This window comes from Micropterus dolomieu, linkage group LG21 (genome assembly GCF_021292245.1).
Source record: "Micropterus dolomieu isolate WLL.071019.BEF.003 ecotype Adirondacks linkage group LG21, ASM2129224v1, whole genome shotgun sequence".
NCBI lineage: Eukaryota > Metazoa > Chordata > Actinopteri > Centrarchiformes > Centrarchidae > Micropterus > Micropterus dolomieu.
The window spans coordinates 26499544-26519518 of NC_060170.1; the positions used below are offsets into that span (position 1 = coordinate 26499544).

Sequence of the window (19975 nt, forward strand, 5' to 3'; positions counted from 1 at the left end):
CTCTGGGTCCAGCTCAGCTCCTTCCTGTCACTAATTCACTAATTTAGTGACAGGAAGGACTAATTCACACACACACACTTTTACGCCCAAAATGTCCCAGATGAATTAAAAAACAGTGGCATTGCTCTAAACAGAACTGTAATTACACACATTTTATGTTAAAACTGCCTTATTGTTATAAGAGACTGTGGTAATTTTGCTTTTGTGTCAACTGCACAGTAACTTTAACATGAATCAAGTGGAAGCAACCAACTCTGTAGACCAGTGGTTCCCAACCTTGGTGTTGGGACCGTCCAGTGGTCACAAGATTAATCTGAGGGGTTACAATAAAATAAAAGGGGGGAGAAATAAAAGGAAAAAACATTCTTCTGCCAGTTTCTCAAGTTTTTTTAAATACAGGATAGTTATACCTCTTAGGCTGTATTAGAGAAAGTTCCTAACCTGCGGACCCTATCTTAATTGCTTGGTAACCATGGTAATCAGGGTTAGGAACTGATTTAGGTATAAAGCCATTTCAAATTAACAGTTCCTAAGTCAATGTTCTTTTCCTTTCAGTGTTCCTAAGTGTATTAAAGAAGCATCCTAACTTCGTAAAATCTTAAATAAACTCTCCTATCTTTAGGATAACTGCTAAGCTGTCCTAACTTTTACTTTTACACCAGATAGTGTTTGCTAACACATTTAATCTACATGGCTGCTCTTTTATTGCTTTTACAAAAATCAACAAAATGTCAACAGGCGGAACCAAGCTATTAATTGATCTACCGATGTGTTTGATGACAAACACTTGTTAGTAGAAAGGCTGTAGGTGATGTAACACTAGATAATGTCTTAATCTAAAACATAATGTAAAGGCTTGATGCAACAAAAGCATCCTAATGCAGGCTTTTGATAGAAGGAGACTGTTAAATTCAAGAAATACATGAAAATTAGCCCGCAGTTAGTTAGGATTTGCTTCTGTAAAACCAAATTGGTAAAAATTCTATCTTAACTTAAGACATAACATAGGAACTTTCTGTAATACGGCCCCTGGTCACTAACTGGTCCCTAATTATTCAAATTAAACGATCTAAGAAGTTATTTTTGTGACCCCACATAAACCAAAAAGAGACTGGGAAGCACTGCAATGGACAACATGTTTTTTCTTAGGTTTTGTTTATCTAGACCTCATGTGGTTTTGACAATCTAGTGTCAAGATTTAACTTTCTATTCACCTAAGCTGACTTATAATGCTTGAACTGTCAGCAGTGTTGTTTTATTTCCTTATACTTCATGGGATTTGGTATTTTTTAGCTAAAGCAGAAAGCTTGGTGTGCTTTGAAGACTAAAATATGTACTTACATTCATTGAAGGCATATTCAAACTCCTCCAATGTTTTAGGGAAAGTGAAAGGAGGTTCATCTTTCTTCATCAGTTCATCTAAGTCTATTCTTGACAGCAAATCTGACAAGAAAGAGAAAAGATAAGATCAAAGCTGAGCAAAATTTTGTGACAGTAGCTGACTTTCTTCAAAGAATATCAACATTCATGTCATAATCTCAATCACAACATCATAAACTAAGAATATCTAGCAACATCTCCTACATTATAATTTAATAATGTCTCCTACTTTTGTTAAGTTATGAATCAACAACAAGGGCAAGAAATTGTCCAAGTCCATTACTGATCACCTATAGAACCCATCCAATTAAGAAAATAACTTAAACCAAAGAACTTAACATTGCCGTGGATGTTCGTTTTGTTTTTGTTTTTTTGAATTAATCTCTAATGGTAAAAATTGGTCCAGGAACATCAAAAGTTGGATGAGATTATTTTTTCTAAAATAGAGGTATGCGTTTCTTTGCAAAATAATGATGATGTAATAGAAAACCGGGCATATCATTTAATAAAGAGAAACAAGTGTTTAAATTTAATTCTATTTTCAAGGCTGATTTGGTGAAGGAGTGAAATCCAGAAACTTTTCAACAGATTGTACTGCCAAGACAGATGAATCAATATTCTTTCTTTAGTTTTAGGCTTCATCTGGAATGATTTTTGGAAATTGTATGCAACTTTAAGGGAGTGAGATTGATTTTAAAGATACACTTAAAATGAGCTTCCTTGATTTTGTAACTTGTAAATAGGAAACGTATCCTTTCAGAAATGTTCAGCCAGCAATTTTCATCTAAACCATCCCTAGATCTTTATGTCTTTATACTGTATACTTTATTTGTAATCAAGGACATTAATATATCCTTCCACTTTAGATGATCCAAAACTTCCTTTATAAGTAAACAGACATTCCGAATTTGTGGTTTTTAAAAATTATCTTTGTTGGATTGCCATATTCTCTTCTTAAATCAATGAATTATTTTAATTTAATAATTTCATGAAACACATTTTGAATTGTTTTATACCCAAATTTGACCGTTTGCATATATTGACTGATGTTAAGCGTTTATTCAGATCAGGACTGTGATCGGAGAATAGAAGTTTCTTAAAATAACCCTTCCAGGCTAAAAGTGTGCTAAAAACACTGAGCCATTTTTTTCTTCTTCTTTATGAAGTTTTGGGCAAGGGATCGAAATGGCTGGCTTCCATCTGAACCCACAGTGAGTCCTATTTCTCATGGAAAGAAATCACGCAAATTGGTCTGCTAAAAGGGTGGGTGAACATGTTTAACTCAAGGTTAAGTGGAACATTTCCTGTCCTATGTCATCTACTCTTGGGGCCAGCTAAAAGTCTAAAGGTATGTAACCTGTCAGATAAGCTACATAAATCTTAAAGGCATACAATCACAAATCTGAATGAGAGAGATTGCACATTTACAAAATGTTATTCAAGTATAACTTGTGCACAATATTGCTGTATTTCACATTTTTATAATGTCATCTATAATTTTAACTAGTAAATTATGGTGCAACATCACAGGAACTACATCTGTTTTGGGAACATTTTTTCTTCAGGGACAAGCAGGCTGGACCTTATCAGTTATTTAAGACTACTAGTCCTTATGAATGTGTCTGTGTCATAGGTTTTAGACAACTCAGACATGTTGGTGTGCTTATCCGCAGGTCATTGTAGGAGAAAACTTAACTAGGGTGAGAGCAGCTGGCATTTCAAGGAGAGTCTGTTTAAATGTAGCAACACTTTAGTGATTTTTGTGTGAGATGATGGAAGTCATAAGCTTTGAAAGCAACAAAGCAGCAAGTTAAACTGAAAAAATAAATTAAAACATAGACATAACAAGCAACATGTGGACAATATAAGTTAGGTCTTTCATAGGAATGTTTATGTGGCCATGTAGGTTTTATTTCATATCCTTTGAACACATTTTCTCCTCTTTCAGTATATATACTGCTTCTTTGAAGCTTCCTTTGTTGTAAGAGCATTAATTTACCTTTCTCTTTTCTTTATTATTTACCTTTGAGTGCAGTAGTTTTCTCTCTGTCCTCCTGGCCAGCTATCTGAGCCATAGTGATCCACAGTATGTACAGGGCTGGTGTGGCAGCACCGAAATGAGAGAGCATGGGTAAACTCTCCCAAAGATCACTGAGATGCATCCTGTCACATGTGGGAAAAGAAAATGAGGAACAAAAAATCATCACTGCTGGAATATACAGCCTACTGTGTTATATCACACTCGAACATGCCTGTATGCCAAAAGTAATTGTCTCAAAGGTTGTTGCACCTGTAAGGTGGCAGTATGCCAAAACTTTATAACTTAGTGTTGAATCCTACACTCACGAGACAGGCTACAAGCTTATGGCTTACTGAATAAAATGTAGCAGTTATCATTTATACTGCAATAACACACTGCATAAGCAACTAACTACAACTATTTGTCACCATTATTGTTATGAAACATGCAGCCGTGTGTTCCCTCAGCTCTGCACACGTGCAACAACTGAATTAATTACGCAAACATAGCAAAGTTATTTTTTACTTTGAAACCAGGCTGCAGACAGTTAAAAACATTGTTTTTCACACACGCTTATCTATCTCAGACTGCTCTGTCGTTTTATCAACAACAGTCAACATCTGTTTAATGCTTCGTACTACTCTTAAAAACAACTCCCGGAATGTGAGCAGTCGTTCTCCATGGAGCCACTGCGAGCAGGTTACAGTAGGATATTCGTGCTTTTACTTCACATTCGTTTCAACCAGACGAAACTTCGACTTTCGGAGAGGAACGGCTGTTTACAGTAGATGCAGGCATGCTTTATGTTCGACTCACGCACCATCAGTATAGGCGACTGTCCAGTTGCTGCTGCTTCCTTGAAATTTCTAAAACAGGAAGGACTCTGAGCGGTACAGAGCGTGCAGCACGTGAAGCTTCCGGGTTACCGGGGCAACGGACTGGAAGGGATATTTAAAGGCACAGTAGCACAGCAGCAGCTCCAGGTTATACAGATGTTTTCGCTGTCTGTTATTTCTCTTTAAATATCATTCGAGGTGCTTGTACTAATGTGTTTCTATTTTATGCAACTTGATATTTCTACAGAAGGTCATATTGTTGTCCACCACATTTATTTCACAGCAACTGAATAGTTATTAAAATAATTTGGATTGAAAATTAAGATTTTATGTGTAAAATATATTCTCTCCTTATTAAATATGATGCATTGTTTTATTTGAAGCTACCCTTTGACAACATTTAAATGTTTCTCACATACTAATGCCTCTGTTATGATATTCCTGCAATGTATATGATAAATATGATACTTTTGAGTCAGTGCCATTTTCACAATAGATAATATTTTTACTTTTGATACTTTCACTACAGTTTTTTTCTCATTCCAGATGTCCAACAATCCGCACTGTAATTGGGAACTTAAAAATTTTTGTTTAAGATGTTTGTAAAAAGTAAAGAAAGATGAACAAAATGTATGTCTGAATTCGACAAAACGGCGCATCTTCATAGGAAAATTTAGCCACATTATTAGAACATAAAGGAAACTGCTCAAATAAAGTGACATTTTGCTAGCAATAGTAATAATACCTCTTTACTTTTATAAATTCTTGAATATATTTTTAAATTGTGGTAAATTGTGAAACTTCTACTTGAGTAAAGGAACTGCCTTCTCCACTGTAGGTAATGTTTGTATGAAAAAATAAAATAAAAAGTTCTAAGATCTATTATGAGAAAATATTTAAGAGTCACTGGAGTGGCAGGTGAAGAGTCCCAAGCCATTTGATTAAGCATTAGTTTGACGGGTTGACTCTATGTAGATGCATGCTTGTGTGTTAAGATTATATTTAGTCCATACTTCTCCCCTGACTGTTTCACTTTGTTATATGTGTTGCATAAGATGAACTACATAATGCATTGATTGTGTTGTAATTAAATTCTGACTTAGATGACAGGATCATTATTTTCCCCTCATATGCTTGATAACAATATCCAGTTTAGGATGACTATGGGGACACGCTGTATTTCCTACAATCCCTGAATTGCTAAGATGTATATAAACCTTCCTGTGCATGAAATACCAGCATCATTTTAAGATCGTGTAAAATAAGAATACATATATAATATATAATAAAGCCTAATACTTCTGCATGTTTTACATGTGTTAACACCATTAGAAGTAGGACAGGGGGTGGTGCATGTGTGAGTGGCTGTGATACAGTGGGAGCAGCTCATTTATCATTATAGTGTATAATGAATGACACAATGTGTCTCTCTTACCTGGGCTCATGTACATTAGTGACTTGCAAGTGGAAATTGACAAAATAAATATGCTGTAAAGCCCTAAAATAGGAACAGATACAATATGCTTTGTTTTAATATAATAATAGAAGAGGACAGTGATCGGCTCAGGCTGGCAGGAGGATGTAAAGATCAATCATCTAATATAGAACAGTTTAACAGGTTGTTCTTCCCTTAGAAAAACAGTCTTTCCTTTGTTCTGCTGTAAGTCTCAAATTACTGGACTGTTACCTACAGTTATACTTATAAAAGAATAACATGTTTTACAAATTTGTCATCTTAATTTGACAGACCTTTCAGTCTGCGTCTTATTAAAGGTGTTGGGTGTTCCTTCGTTTTGATTCCTCACAAGGACATTAGTTTCCACTCAGGAGAAGCTGTTGTGGTGGACGTCTCAGGAATGTCTTCACAAAACTGTCAGAGTGACAGTGACATGGATCATAAAGAAAAAAGCATAATTTGAATGGTTTCATTTTTTAAAGTAGACCTGTCAGATATACTGATATGGTGCCACAGATTGACTTACCAAAAAATACCTGCCACACCCTGTTCACCTGTATCATATACCTGTGATTGTACTTTATGACATATGCACTTCGATTCACAGAAATAGCCTCCTGGTTAAACCAAAGCTGGATGCCCTACTTCCGGACGGCCTCTAGAAGTTGAAGCTGTTTCTCAGGGGAGCTGAGCTACCCTGTTTCCTCAAGCAAAACACTGAAAATGCTGCAAAGGGAGACCCAAATAAGAAACAGAGATGACATATTGTGGCATTGATATCCACTGAGTTTGACTCGAGAAAGGAGACGCTTCAACCTCACTCAGTACTTGATGCAGCACCTGAGAGCAGAGATGTGGAAGTCAGATTAAAGTTACAAATTTAATTTCATCAGACTTTACTTGACAAATACAAAAAAAAGTTTTGCAAAAAGAGTGCCTGGTCAATTCACCTGGACTGTACTTAATATCTTTCTCAAACCCAAAGCAGGAAAATCTTGGTTGGCCCACGGCAGAGCAGACATTCAGGTCTATGTTCAAACTGAACAAAGGCTTACTTGAAGCTTAGCTTGATGTACTTTGTAAGTAATTATTGTAACTTTATGGCAGGACTTTTAAGGTACGCTTATTATGTAATGAGAGCTTGTATTGATTAACCTTTTTTATAAAAAAAGACATTGTATAAGATATACTGTAGATAAATTCATGCTCTATCTGTGCTACTTTTTAATGTTTCATTTAGTGGCAGTCATATGACGGCACAACAGTTTGCTTGTTTGTTTGTGTTTTTGGTGTATACAAAAGTGTCTTGTGGCTGCCCATGTATAACAAAAGCTTGGATTCGTATTATCCTTGATATGTTAATTTGGTATTGTACATTAAAAGTTGCTTTGTTGGTACATATTCTATTGGCATTTAATTTTGTGTTAAAAGCATTATGACTTGTTTATAACTTGAAAGCCAAATAATCAGTTATCTTAGTTTGGCTAGCCAAATACTTTTTTCTGAAAATACAAAATAAAAAAGATGCTGAACATTTCTTGTCTTTTGTACTGTGTGGTTTGGCGATCGTAATCTTGCTACATTTGCATTAAAAATCTAGTTAAGGAAAGGAACATCTCTCTCTGGAGTAGGATAGGTTTTCCTCCACTCTCAAAGGAATCGCACAGGGTTTCCACTAGCCTTTGTGAGCTGAAATTATATTCTTGTTGATAAAACGAGCATAATTTGAGTTGTTTAATCCTTATTTGAACATCTGATGTAGTACAGAAGAACATCTGATGTATGTATTCAAAAACTAAATGCTAACTTCATAGTCATAAATCATCATAAATTATTGACTGCACAGAGAGCACACAAATTGATCAGAAGACAGAAGAACCAAGAAACAGTGAAGTAAGAATATGATTTTATTTTCATGTTTAATTCTCCATTTCATAAATAACAAAATATCGACAAACTTGGAAAAATATACTGAGCAATCGTATTACACATAAAATAAATGTTTTTTCAGTTTGCACAAAATACTGACTGATGCTACATAGTGGGGCAGATTTTTGGGACACACTGTAATCAAAACATACATCATCTTGCCTCCCAACCGTAATATTTGATGTTTGCTTTCAGGAATGAGGAGAAAGTATGCTGACACCAATGTCTTTACACTCACTGTCTCAAAAAAAAAAAACTTCAACTACCAACAGTGATCACACAGTCCCATCTTGTCCCAGGCAAACAAATCCAGGCTCTCCATTTCCCAGAACTGATTTCTGGAGATGTGCTCCAAAAAGATGAAATGCGTCTGATGCAGCATAGAAAAGCACAGAGAGTTTGTCTGAGGTGTGTGCATAAAGAGGGAGGCACCGTCTTCCTCACTCTTTTTGTTGTTCACTCAGTTTCTTGTCCGCTCTCTCACTCATGTTTTCACACATATGCAAACTCACTGCATAAAGTGCATGAACAAACCCAGTTACACACCCACACACACCCACACACACACACACACTATACCTACTACCTTGAGAGATGCAAGTGAGTATTACAAGCAAACATTTACAACGTGATAAAAATTCCAACTGCGTGGACTGTTATTGGGCAGCACTTTTATCGGCTGGACGTGTTTCCCCCTGGGTCTCCTCTGCCAGTGTCTCATCAGCTTCAGGAGGGTCCTGCTGTCCCGGGCTGCAGCAGCAAACAAAATAGGCTTTCTGAAGTTCCTCTACCATAGATTTCTCTCCATCTTCCAGCTCTGCACCCTCCTGCATCTCCCACCTGGAAAGAATAGAGACAGAATATCAGCTGTTTCAGTACCAACAAACATCCGTCACTCCGGGTTAAATGAAAACACACATACAGCAGAACCGACAAAATATGTCTTCTACAAGTTGTCAACAAAATGCTGTTTGTGTGCCTCTATTTGTATCTCACACAGAAAAGAGAAAGGACCTCACTGCCTGCAGCTCGGCTTGGGTTAAACATAGATTGAGGCTACATTCACATTACTACATTTTTGTTTGAACCTCCCATCCAGACTAAAACGGCAAATCCAAAGAGTAACCCGTTGACCAAAATACATTTTCTCACACACACTGCAGTCTGAAACTCTCAGAGGCTCTACAAGTCACACTTTAGGTTCTCACGGTTTAAGTTCTCTTTCTTTTTTCATGCGGTGTGGGCCACTTTCACAGCAGCAAGCATCCACACACACACAGAGTCAAGAGATGTTCTAGAGAACATTAAAACAGAAAAAGTGAAAGAGAATAGATGCTCTTGATTCATTGTAGTCCTGTATGTGCCTTCCCCTGATGCTCGCTGTGGCTAAGTCATAGTATAACAACTGTTGACCTTCATACAAGCCCTGCGCGTGGGACAAATTTTTAGCATGGATTAAATTGCTCCTCACATTTTGTTGCTTCTCTGTCTAGCTTACCCGCTTCTACAGTATGTCACTCCATCACATTTTCTAATTCTTCGAGCTACAGAATGGATGGAGGGCTTCAATATGAAGACATCAAGGGCAGTCACGTTGTAATTCACTCACAGTATTTCAATTGAATCTCTTGACAACTGACTGTGGTCAATCAAATCCATATGAAGAGCTGGCTGAAGGCTGTCTTTGAGCTGCCGCATCACACTCCCTCCAAAGGAGAATTATATCTGTCTGACTGCAAATGATTGCATTTTCATTGCAATCTCTGCGCCTCCTTTTATTCCGCCCTCCCTCCCCTCCAGTTCCTCACTGTATCTTCAAACATGTATCATACAGTTGTGTTCTGTGCATGCCTGTGAGGCACACATGTTTGTGAGAAGGAAAACGGGGTAAAATACCAAGTACTCAGAAATGTGTTTGATGCATACTAAGAAGCGGGCCTCTCAATGCAGAGCACTTTGATGAAGTTTTCAGCCTCTGTCAATGTGTATCTGGACAAATCAGACATCCTCTTTCTCTGCCTCAAAACCACCGTCAGTGTGGTAATTATCATCTGTGAGGGGAGGATCTGTTTATGTAAATATGCAGCTTTGACAGAGAGGTTTCCTCTTATGTGAGTGCATTCTCCCCTCGCATCCAACTTTGGTCACTAGTTCCTCTGTTTTTCTTGGTATTTTTTGTGTCAGTCTGGATCTCTCTCTTTACATCCAGCAGGCAGTTAAGTCTGCCTTTGATGACTGCCGTAGACTCACTTGGATGAATGCAGATGACTACTAGTAAGTACTACATATTATTTTTTCAGTGCCAACAAATCAAAATCAGTTCTACTAAATAACCATTATGGGATACAAACACTCACAACACAAACAAAACAAAACAAATGTCACACAGTGTGCAAAACAGGAGCAGGAAGAGAGTGAGGGAGAACAGAAAGCTGGTGGAATGGTGGCCAATAAAGGAGGAAGCGAGAGAGGAAGGAAGACAGGAAGGTACGCTAAAGGTTTTTCAATGTTTAATTTTCAAATAGGATTAAGCAGAATGACATTTAGCTGAAGGTTACAGGCTCAGCATTGTCTTAGCTGATATTGATATGCAGGAGGCGCCCTGCTTGTCACCGGGACAAACACAGTTGATGAATGAGAAGCCTTTCCCCAGGAAGGTGTTAAGTGCAAATTTGAAATGAGAGAGAGGTAGAGGTAGAGGCAGAGAGAAAGAGGGAAAAAAAAGAAGCATCACACACAGACAAAGATTGAATTACCACAATAGTTGCCATGTATACTGTCACTAGATAATGTTGCCAAAAGTGTAAATTGTTCTGTAAAGTAGGGGTTGCATATTTGTTGAGATTGGTTGATCTTGTGCTGAAAATGAGCTGAAAAATACACAAGGTGCTTTGTGTGTGTGTATCTAATTTCAACAACTACAGATCAACAATTCCTCTTAGAAATGCATAAGTAGGCTAAAGTTGACAATAACTTCACTGTATCCTCATTTCGGCAAGTTTTCCCCCGGAATTTACATCTTAATAAGGGAAGTCTTACCCTTTAATTCTTATGGGCTCTGCTCATTTCTCATGCATTAATACTGGAGCTGCTGACTTGGCTCTTCCTCTGAATACAGAATAGGACACACATATTAAGACTCATATATTTACAGGATTGATGCCACGGGAGATTGTCTCAGAGTGAGATGAAAAGGCTGGCTCAGATGTATTTCAATGTGAACATCAACGTAAGCTGTCCTAATCATGGAACGATGCAGCCACAAGACAGAGAGCATCTATCCTGATTTTCAGCTGATAATGAGTACTGATGTTTGACAAATTAAGAGCATAAGCCCTGCTCAGAGATCATCCGGCAATCAACTTACTAAATCTTACTCAAAACACGCCACAGATGAAACTTTGATGTTCAACTTCAGTGGCTCCCACAGACAGGCAATAACAAAAAGGAGATGTAAACTCTGATAAAGAAGAAAATGTCGACATGGAGAGTGGAAAAGAACAAAAAGGCAGAAAAGAAGAGCAACAAAATAAAACAGGCAGAGGTACAAGTATATAGACTAAGTGAAAGAAAGTGAGTGAGCAGAAAGACAAAGTGGTTGAAAGATCATGAGAGACAGAGAGACAGTGGCCAGTGGTTTCCTCTGCAGCTGTCAGTGGGCTGAGTGGTTTCTCTCAGAGTGTTGGGTGTTTGTGCTGCGCTGGGTGCCCTGCCTGCTCTGCCACTGGGGCCGCTGTTTGTTTAAAAGGCTTGCCTGTCAAACAGAGAGCGCCACCGACAGCCAGACACTCGGCTAAATGACTCTGACAGCAGCCCTAATCAGAGGCTTTGCACATTGCCGCAGGGCCTGGAGGATCCATCATAACCCAAGCCTAAATATTTAAAGTGCTAAACTTTCCAAAGGTCAGGCCTTTCCATGCATGCCAGGGCGACATGTGTCAGAGAAGTAGGAAGAGAGGGACTGAAAAAGAGAGAGAGATGGAGAGAGTGAGAGAGAGACTATGGTTAAATGTCCTCTATGATTTTCACCCTTGTGAGAACCACTTTCAGTTTTAGACCTTCAGAGTTAGGTTACTTTTAGTGAACAGACATCATTTTGACTGGTCGTCATATCGTCAACCATTTCATTTGGGGTTAGACCCTGGGATTAGAGTGAAAGATGAATTAGACACGATTTTATTTTGTAAAAAATAAACACTTCTCAGCAATTCACATCACAAAATGGGTTTGCAACTAACAAGAGAGTCCCTCACTAACTGAGACACATTTAGATTCACCCTATTTCTCTGAAAAAAATATAAGTATTGATGCATAAAAACTTGTGTTATAAATAAAAAAACACTAGACTGAGCAGTCTTCCCACAGAAAGATGAACCTGACCAGAAATTTTAACATTTAAGCAGCTACTTTTTGGTGATGTCATGGGTTCAGAGTTCATGGATTGGTGGTTGAAGGTGTTGATGGAAGGATGCGTACAGTATGAGTATGTGAGTATGTGTTAAATCCATACTATCTCATTCCACACTTGGCCCTTTGTTACAGACAGCAATGCAGGAGAGAACACAGAGTACGTCTAAGAGGTGACAGAAAGCATTTTGGGCTTTTGTTCATGACCTGTCATTGGTTTTAAGTGAAGCAGATTAGTTGGTCTGCAAGAAAAGTTAAATTTTTCATGGTGAATAGAGGGAGACAGACAGCAGTTATATGACAAACTAAAAGAAGAATGAGAAGCCATATACAAAAGGAAGCAACAAAGTTATTAGTTGGGAATGGACATTGGACATTAGAATCTAGTTCAGCTGGTGTAACTGACAAGTTCACAATACAGGGCCATGGGGTCATCTCTTTGACTCAATTTCCATTGAGAAGCAAACATCCAATTCAATTTAGATATGTGCCTGTGCTAGGCTATGAGCCAGAGGGAGATTGTAACTGACAGCCATTGGACAGCCGGCTGGATTTGAATATTGACGAGACAGAGACTTGACAGAAGGGATTATGCTCTACCTTCTGACTTACTAGCTGCTACACTGATCCATTCTTTTGTCAGATCAACTCAGTGTCAGGTCTACAGTATGTCCGTGCGGTGCGGTGATGCCACTCAGTATTAGACCTTACCTGAGAACCATCTCAATCCAAACTGATGTCCACTCAGAAGCTACAAGAAACACACTAAATAAACAAGGACAAACATGTGCAATATCAAAGCAAATCTGAATCTGAAAAGTATACACGAACCGGCGTAGCTTTACTCTACAGCGGCTGAGTTCAATAAACAAATGCAAATGCATACACAATGTATTACAATACTTGAGAAGATGACAATATCAACCTTCCCAACCTTATCCTTAAACCTCTCTAACTTAACTAACTCAAAACTAGCCCTTTGCAGAGGCTGATTCTTTGTAGTAGGGAGTAGGCTACTTTCAAATCTTGTGATGACATTTTGACTTCATTCAAAAAACACAATAACATACATGTAACAGAGTTTGTATAGTATATGAATCCGCTTGCCATCATTTGATATCCATGTATCTGTGTAGATTTATTGGCTCAAGGGGCCTCTCTCAGAAGTAGTAGATAAATCTTCAAGTCATTTTGAAACAGTGACAACTCATGAGAAACATGCCCGATGAGTTGCCAAGCGCAACAAATATTGTGTAGCACGTCTTTATACCCACCATAAACATGCACACTGTGACTTATGGAAATTTACAACACACACACACACACACACACACACACTTACTGTTTTATTTATTTATATATATTTTTTTTTTTTTCACACTCACTTTTACTTTATTTGTACCTTTGCCAATATTGTTGTTTTACATTCATGCCAATAAAGCTGAATTGAATTTAATTAAAATGTTGATGAAAAGCGAGAGTAACTTTTTAAGTCATAAAGTGTCAAAATAACGGCAAAATGCATTCTGTAAGCTAGTTAGCTAGCATCTGTGCTAAAATAATTTGTTGTTCTTTTGTATTGTGCTGTGTGTGAGCTGCCTGTAGCGATCCAACTGTATGACTGACCAGGAACATATTCCATTCCTGTTAAGATAATAAATGGCGGCATAAAAAGACAAACAAGCCTCCCATTCATCATTCTCCACACAACACAGAGTCCAGGGGTTGCTTGAAGCAGCGAGTTACAGTGATGTGTAGCTGAGAGTGGTTTCACACACATGCACAGGCACACCTGTAGGCACACACACGCATGCACCAACATTTGCATTGTCACTTTAGTGTCTCTATGTTTCACATCAAGCTCCACTTTTGTTCTGTTTGTATGTGTGGGTGTGTGTGTGTGTGTGTGTGTGTGTGTGTGAGAGAATGTGTGGGTCAAATCCACAGTTTCATCCATGTCCAACTAGCCTTGTCTCCCACCCAGCACGCACCCTCCCATCTCGAGGGCCGTTGAGAGCAGGCGAGTCATAGAATGTCTGATCAAAGGGCCTCGGACAGATCTGTGAAAGCCCTTTGAAAGGACGTTCACAGTTTCACAAGTTGACACGCTTGTACGTGCTTTGGTGCAGACACACACCCAGACACAGAGGCATACATACATGCACACACACACACACACACACACACACACACACACACACACAGTGCATGCACAGAATGACACACAAACACAAATCTTCAAACACACTATGATTTTAAACTCCAAATCTAAGCAATGATAAGTCCAGCACATAAGATTACATAACACAAAGGGCCTTTTCCTCAGATAAAGCACACAACCTGAAGGGTCCAAAGACACAGGGAGGATGAGGGAAAGAGAGACAGAGACTAGACTGGAGATATAAAGTTATATTTGGCATCTGCAGTGCAAGGTCGAAAGTCAGTATAGGCTAATGCTAATTTTAGCTAACGTTAGTAAAGCTAAGGTAGCCAAGTAAAATGTTATGGCCATGTTATTTCATATGAGAGCCCGTACACCCAAGTTGAAAACTGTACCTGAATTTGCGTTAAATATAAGATGTTAATTAGTAAACCTAGCATAGCACTGACAAATATAAACCACAATATTCCATCTTTATGCTTCAGTTTTTGTATGGAAATGAGATTTAACATGTTAATTAGTGAGTTTTAGAGGTGCTGGTAGGCAGATTTTGTTACCTTGGGACAGAGCCAGGCTAGCTGTTTTCCCCTGTTTCCGTTCTTTGTGCTAAGCTAATCTGCTGCTGGCTGCAGCTTCGAATTGAATGTACAGACGTGAGAGTGGTATCAATATCTCCCAAAATGTCAAACTATCAAAAACATTATTTAAAAGTGCTCTTGTTGGTTACAGTGTGCTTTTAAATATAAATGCATCCATCATGGGATAGTGACATTTATGCAAGAGGCTCTGCTGTGCCTCCACCATGCAGGGGCATTATTTTGAGGGGCGGTGGTGGTGATTATGATGGTGGTGGGAAGCTATAGAGGCTTCTACATTTGCTCCCAATGTACAGAAATTAACAATATTTGTTTTTTAAAATGACTCTAAGGTTGTATACTGTATGCATTTCTCTGTGTGTTTTGTGTGCCAATTTTGTATTCATGCAAGTAACATTTTCTTAATTTGGACAAATATGACAATGTATTCACATCATGTGACCACATATTTCAAATCCCTCCACATGGCTGTTCCTAGCTCCTCACTATTCTCTCCAGTCATCCAGGGGAAAGTTTGTATAAATTTGCAGTGGCTTAATTACTGAATAATTTAGACCATGCTTCAAATTAATGTAGACATTTCCATATTAATGTGTTTGCCCACCGATTCCACATTTATTTGTACTGCGGACAGGAGGGTAGCAATTATCACAGCATATCATAGCAGTTGTGCCGGTATTTCAGACATCATTAGGCTGCTTGTCCACCACAGTGTGACTGTGAGTACTAGTCTATTGGACACAGTTTGGTACATTCCTCAAATAGGCTCTCTATGCTTCTGTGGGTAAGATCTATCAAATCTTGCTCCGGGGAGAAAAGGGTGAGGGGCCTTGTTTGTGTTTGACAAGGTGAGGTCCAATTTAGAATCCTTGCTGGTTGTGAATGTATTATTACATGCAGACAACAGCAAATAACCAAACACCTGCCAAGTCTACACAGCCGACGTCTGCTGGTCAGTGCAGCGCAGTAGCTGACTGCTCCGCATAGACAGTGAGTTCTGCACATGTCCCAGAAGGTTGACAGGTCTCTGCTCCTCTTATCTCTCCTCCTCACCCCCTTTCCCCCACCTTACTTTACCTTTTTATTCTTCCTCCTCAGTCTCCCGACTGTTTGCCTCTTGTTAGGAGCTTGGCTGAGCCGGCTGGCACCTTTCACTGAAACAGCACCCAAGAGGAGGTTGTGACATGGAGAAATGCGAGCATGTGTATGTGCTTATGTGTGTGTGTGTGTGTGTGACCTCTCTCACTTGAGCTACTGTAAATCATTACAGCAAGGCCCTTCGTTAAGGAAGCCAACCACCCTGGCACCTTTCAGCCATGTCCTGTGTATGCCTGATGACTGTCTGACACCGCCTCTCAAACTCCCGATACACGGGGCACAACAATTATTTCCAAAAGGCAACTCCAAATAAACATTAACCTTTTTTATTCCATCTGATCAGCATTCACGTGTTTCCATTTTGCATTTATGATATTGCACTCTGATATCTACGGCATTAGTAAATTGATGCTATTGAGATTTTGATGCATGTATGTCTGAGCGTGACAGCCTACTCTTATCTACCCCATATGCCTCAGGACCACCCCCTTCCATCACCTTCCTCTTGCATGTTACTACAGTAATGAAGGGAAGCTAAGTTAGTTGGGCAGTCAGTAAGTCAGTCATTCGGCCTGGCAGGCAGGTACCTGTTGACGGCTCCAGTGTGCCTGCAGGTCTCTGGGATCAAAAAATCTCAGCAGAGGCAATCCGTCTTCCCTCATGAGCCAAAGAGAGAGAAGGATGGGGGAAGAGAGACGGGAAGAGAGATAAGCAAGAATAAGACAGAAAAAAGAGAAGAGGGAAGGAAACTCTTACTTTGGACTAAGATAAACACTTGATGATGACAAAATGCACACACACAAATAAATGTGCATACTTTATGTAACTACAAACATGATCTCATACACAAACTAAAAAGACACTAACGAAGACAAAGTCTCAATACAAACCCTTGCCTCTATCGCAGCTCTTTCTCTGATTAGTCCTTAGCTTCTTATAATGGTATTTAAGGCACTCACTCCCTCATATGTTCAAGTTTCCCTTGACAATCTCACTGTGATTTGTGTCTGACTAATCTGAGAGTTTCATTGTAAACCGCGAGCTTTGTCCAACCTTTGTCCACTAGTTGACAACAAAGAACCACCTTCTCTTCCATCTTCTGCTTTCCCCTGCAGATAACCGCCACACAACATTCAGCTGACACCAGCCCAAGATTACTTGTTTCCCTCATCAGCCTTTCTCTGCAATCCACTTGAACCTCGCCTGTCCAACCTCCTCTACCACCAGATGTTCTGCAGTCCCCAAACTTCCTTTAGAGAGTTATCATTAAGCTTCCCATAACGTACCAGCTCCCTCCATGTCTACTCCTTTAAACCTTGTCACCAAATGCATACAATATCACCCATGAATTAATGAACAGTCAGTAGCTTTAGAGTTTGCCCTCGTCACACACACAAGAACAAACACAGAGAACAAGAATTCACTCATGCAATCTCCCCACTGAACAGTATACAGAGGGGAAAACAAGATTTCACCTCAATCTGCTACCAGGAAATAGCCTATTACTTATTCAGTACTTTCTCTTTGTCATTTGTGCATATATAAACTGTGAAATCTACTAAGGAGCGCTGAGGGTTGAGAAACTGAGACTTGCTCTCAGATAAAGACCTCGCTCTCAGACACTGATCTGGCAAAACATCTATTCAAACTCAACTATATATAATTTCCATAGCCACAATGAATAAATTGCATATTTCAGCATATTGTACTTTTTTAGGATTATGTAGTGCCTTAGTTGGGTAAATTGCTAGTATGCATGATTTCATGGTGAGAAATTGAGTTGAAGTGCATGCAGAAATGTTGGAATAAAACTGAAGTTACTGGAACTCAAAACAAAATCAATGACCACATCATGGCTGATTCTAAAAACAATACAAAATGTTGACGCAACATGCAACGAGAGCTGTGTTTTTGAAAAAATTGTGAATTCTACCTATAATTAGGCTTCAGGTGCAGTATTGACACTCAGTGTTTACAGTGTTATCTATTCACAGGTAAACTATCTGACCAATCACAGACATGAATGTAGTAATGTAACTATACAGAAATGCATGGATATCTCCTTTTGATTTTATCTCATTAGGGATAGGAATTTAGCTTAATTTTATTGATGTTTGTGCAGTTAAACTACTGCATATAATTATCAGATAGGGAGAAACCATAGTGATGTATTTCCATCATTGCAGTTTCTTAATGAAAACTTTTTCATCAGACACTGAGGTAATGAGCATCCAAGCATAACATCAAGGTAAATGCCATAGATTCAAGTTTCCGCATACTTTTTCTTCCACTACACATATAAAACAACAGCAGAGAAAGGGCTTGTTTGTGAAGCACCTCTCTTTTAATCCTACATCCTGTACCTAAATCATCATTTGTAGTTTAAAAAATGAGTTTTTGATGACATCCAGTATAACACTTTTAATTTAACTGAGACAGGTTAAAGCTGGGGTAGGCAGTATTGAAGAAACTAGCAAAAGAGAAAAAATCTCAGACCTCCCTCCGAAGCCACTTCACAAAACTTGTTTTCATGTGCAATGAGAGCATGGGCAGAGTGCATGCAGGTTGGCAGGTAGGTAGGTAGACAGGCAGGTAGGCGAGGCAATCAGTCTGGATTACAGGCATGTGACTGCCACAGGCCTGTGTCAGAGCATTTTATTTAGTGATTGCTGTTGGGATATAAGGAGAATTTCAACAAATATAACTAAAAAAACTTCTGAAATGAATTGCTTACCCTAGCTTTTCCTGTCAATAGTTGCCGAGTGTGGTGAAATTAGAGAAAGTAATTGACACCAGTTGGTGTGGAAATCCTCACTGAAGGCCATACTGTAAATACAGCAGTGTTCTGGCTCCATTCATAATGACATTATTAGCAATAGGCTCCTGTGGTTTTGCTGGGCCTGCAATGAACTGATTAGTCCATGTAGACATTGATCTCACCTTTCTATGTGTGTGTGTGTGTGTGTGTGTGTGTGTGTATCAGTCTTTGGTTGGGGGTGCTCTGTTATTGTGTATCAGATCAGGGCCTTGTTCTCTTACCATTTCAAACAGTTCATTTTCTACCATGCTAATGGCAGTTTTAAGGGGTTAAGGAGATAAATAAATCCTCACTGTCACCTCATTTAAAATCAAATGCCACTTAATTATAGCCGTATGTGTTTTCAAACACTTTGCATAATTTATTGTTCTGCTCCATCCTAATCTCCAGATCCTTATCGCTTATGCTCTATTTTATCCTCTCTGTCCTTATAATAAAATTATAATGCTCCCTCTCTCAGTTTTTCTTTCTCTTTCTTGCTGGCAACAGCAGTGTGAAAGAGATAAGGAAGGCGATGAAAAGACGTTTTTAAGTTGTGCGTCACCTTGTAGGGATTTGATGCTGTAAAGGTCTATTGTCAACTCAGGAGAGCATACATGCACACACTCACACACAGCCCTCTGGCAGTGTTGCATTTCTTACAACCAAAAAACAAACACTGTCAAATTCTATAAAAAGTAAAATCTAATGGACGAATAACATGCTAAATAGATTTTCAACCTTTATCCATGTCAAGTTTTCCCTGCTTTGCCTTTGTGCTATACAGGTCAACACTTTCATGTCTTTGTAGCATATTAATGCTACAAAGACATGAATATGAAATGAGAACATTATTGACATTAATGCACAAGTGCTGTGTAGGTCATAAAGGGAGGTGAGGGGCACTAATATGCTACTTGACTGGCTCAGGCTGCCATCATCAACGCTAAATGTCAGATCACATCATTCACTTTTGAGAGAAAATGGTTACAAAGTTGGCATTCTGTCCCTGGTGACCCTGCCGACAACTCAGTGAGAGTACTCTGAATCAGTGGGCAGTTAAGACAGACAGAGGCAGAACCTTCAAAAGGCAAAATCCATGCAAAACAGCATTACACTGACAAAGATAGATTCAATTTTGAATATAAAGGAGATTTATCTTATCCACCAAGTACAATAAATAGAAAGAAATTATAGTCAATAATAGAGTGATATCAAATCACTGATAAGTGCAGTGACAATACAAGGCACAGGCAAACAGGCAGACATCTAATGCAAAGTGAGAATGCACAATA

General features: G+C 38.8%; 2 protein-coding genes across 8 annotated transcripts in view; both read right to left on the minus strand.

Moving 5' to 3' along the window:
- Positions 1–4319, minus strand: part of fam172a (family with sequence similarity 172 member A) — a 157615-nt gene extending 153296 nt beyond the window's left edge. For 3 of the 4 annotated variants that reach the window (XM_046034535.1, XM_046034538.1, XM_046034537.1), the window contains exons 1-3: positions 4221–4319; positions 3404–3543; positions 1342–1443 (exon numbers count right to left, since the gene is read on the minus strand). In XM_046034535.1, coding sequence (XP_045890491.1) covers positions 1342–1443; positions 3404–3542 — 241 coding nt within the window. In that variant the 5' untranslated portion in view covers position 3543; positions 4221–4319. The other variant, XM_046034536.1, reaches the window with a different exon arrangement.
- Positions 4320–7581: 3262 nt separating this feature from the next.
- kiaa0825 (KIAA0825 ortholog) overlaps positions 7582–19975 on the minus strand; it is a 222358-nt gene continuing 209964 nt past the window's right edge. For 2 of the 4 annotated variants that reach the window (XM_046035535.1, XM_046035532.1), the window contains exon 23: positions 7582–8461. In XM_046035535.1, coding sequence (XP_045891491.1) covers positions 8278–8461 — 184 coding nt within the window. In that variant the 3' untranslated portion in view covers positions 7582–8277. Of the gene's footprint in view, positions 8462–16470; positions 16541–19975 lie in introns of all 4 variants that reach the window. The other 2 variants (XM_046035533.1, XR_006822563.1) reach the window with 2 other exon arrangements.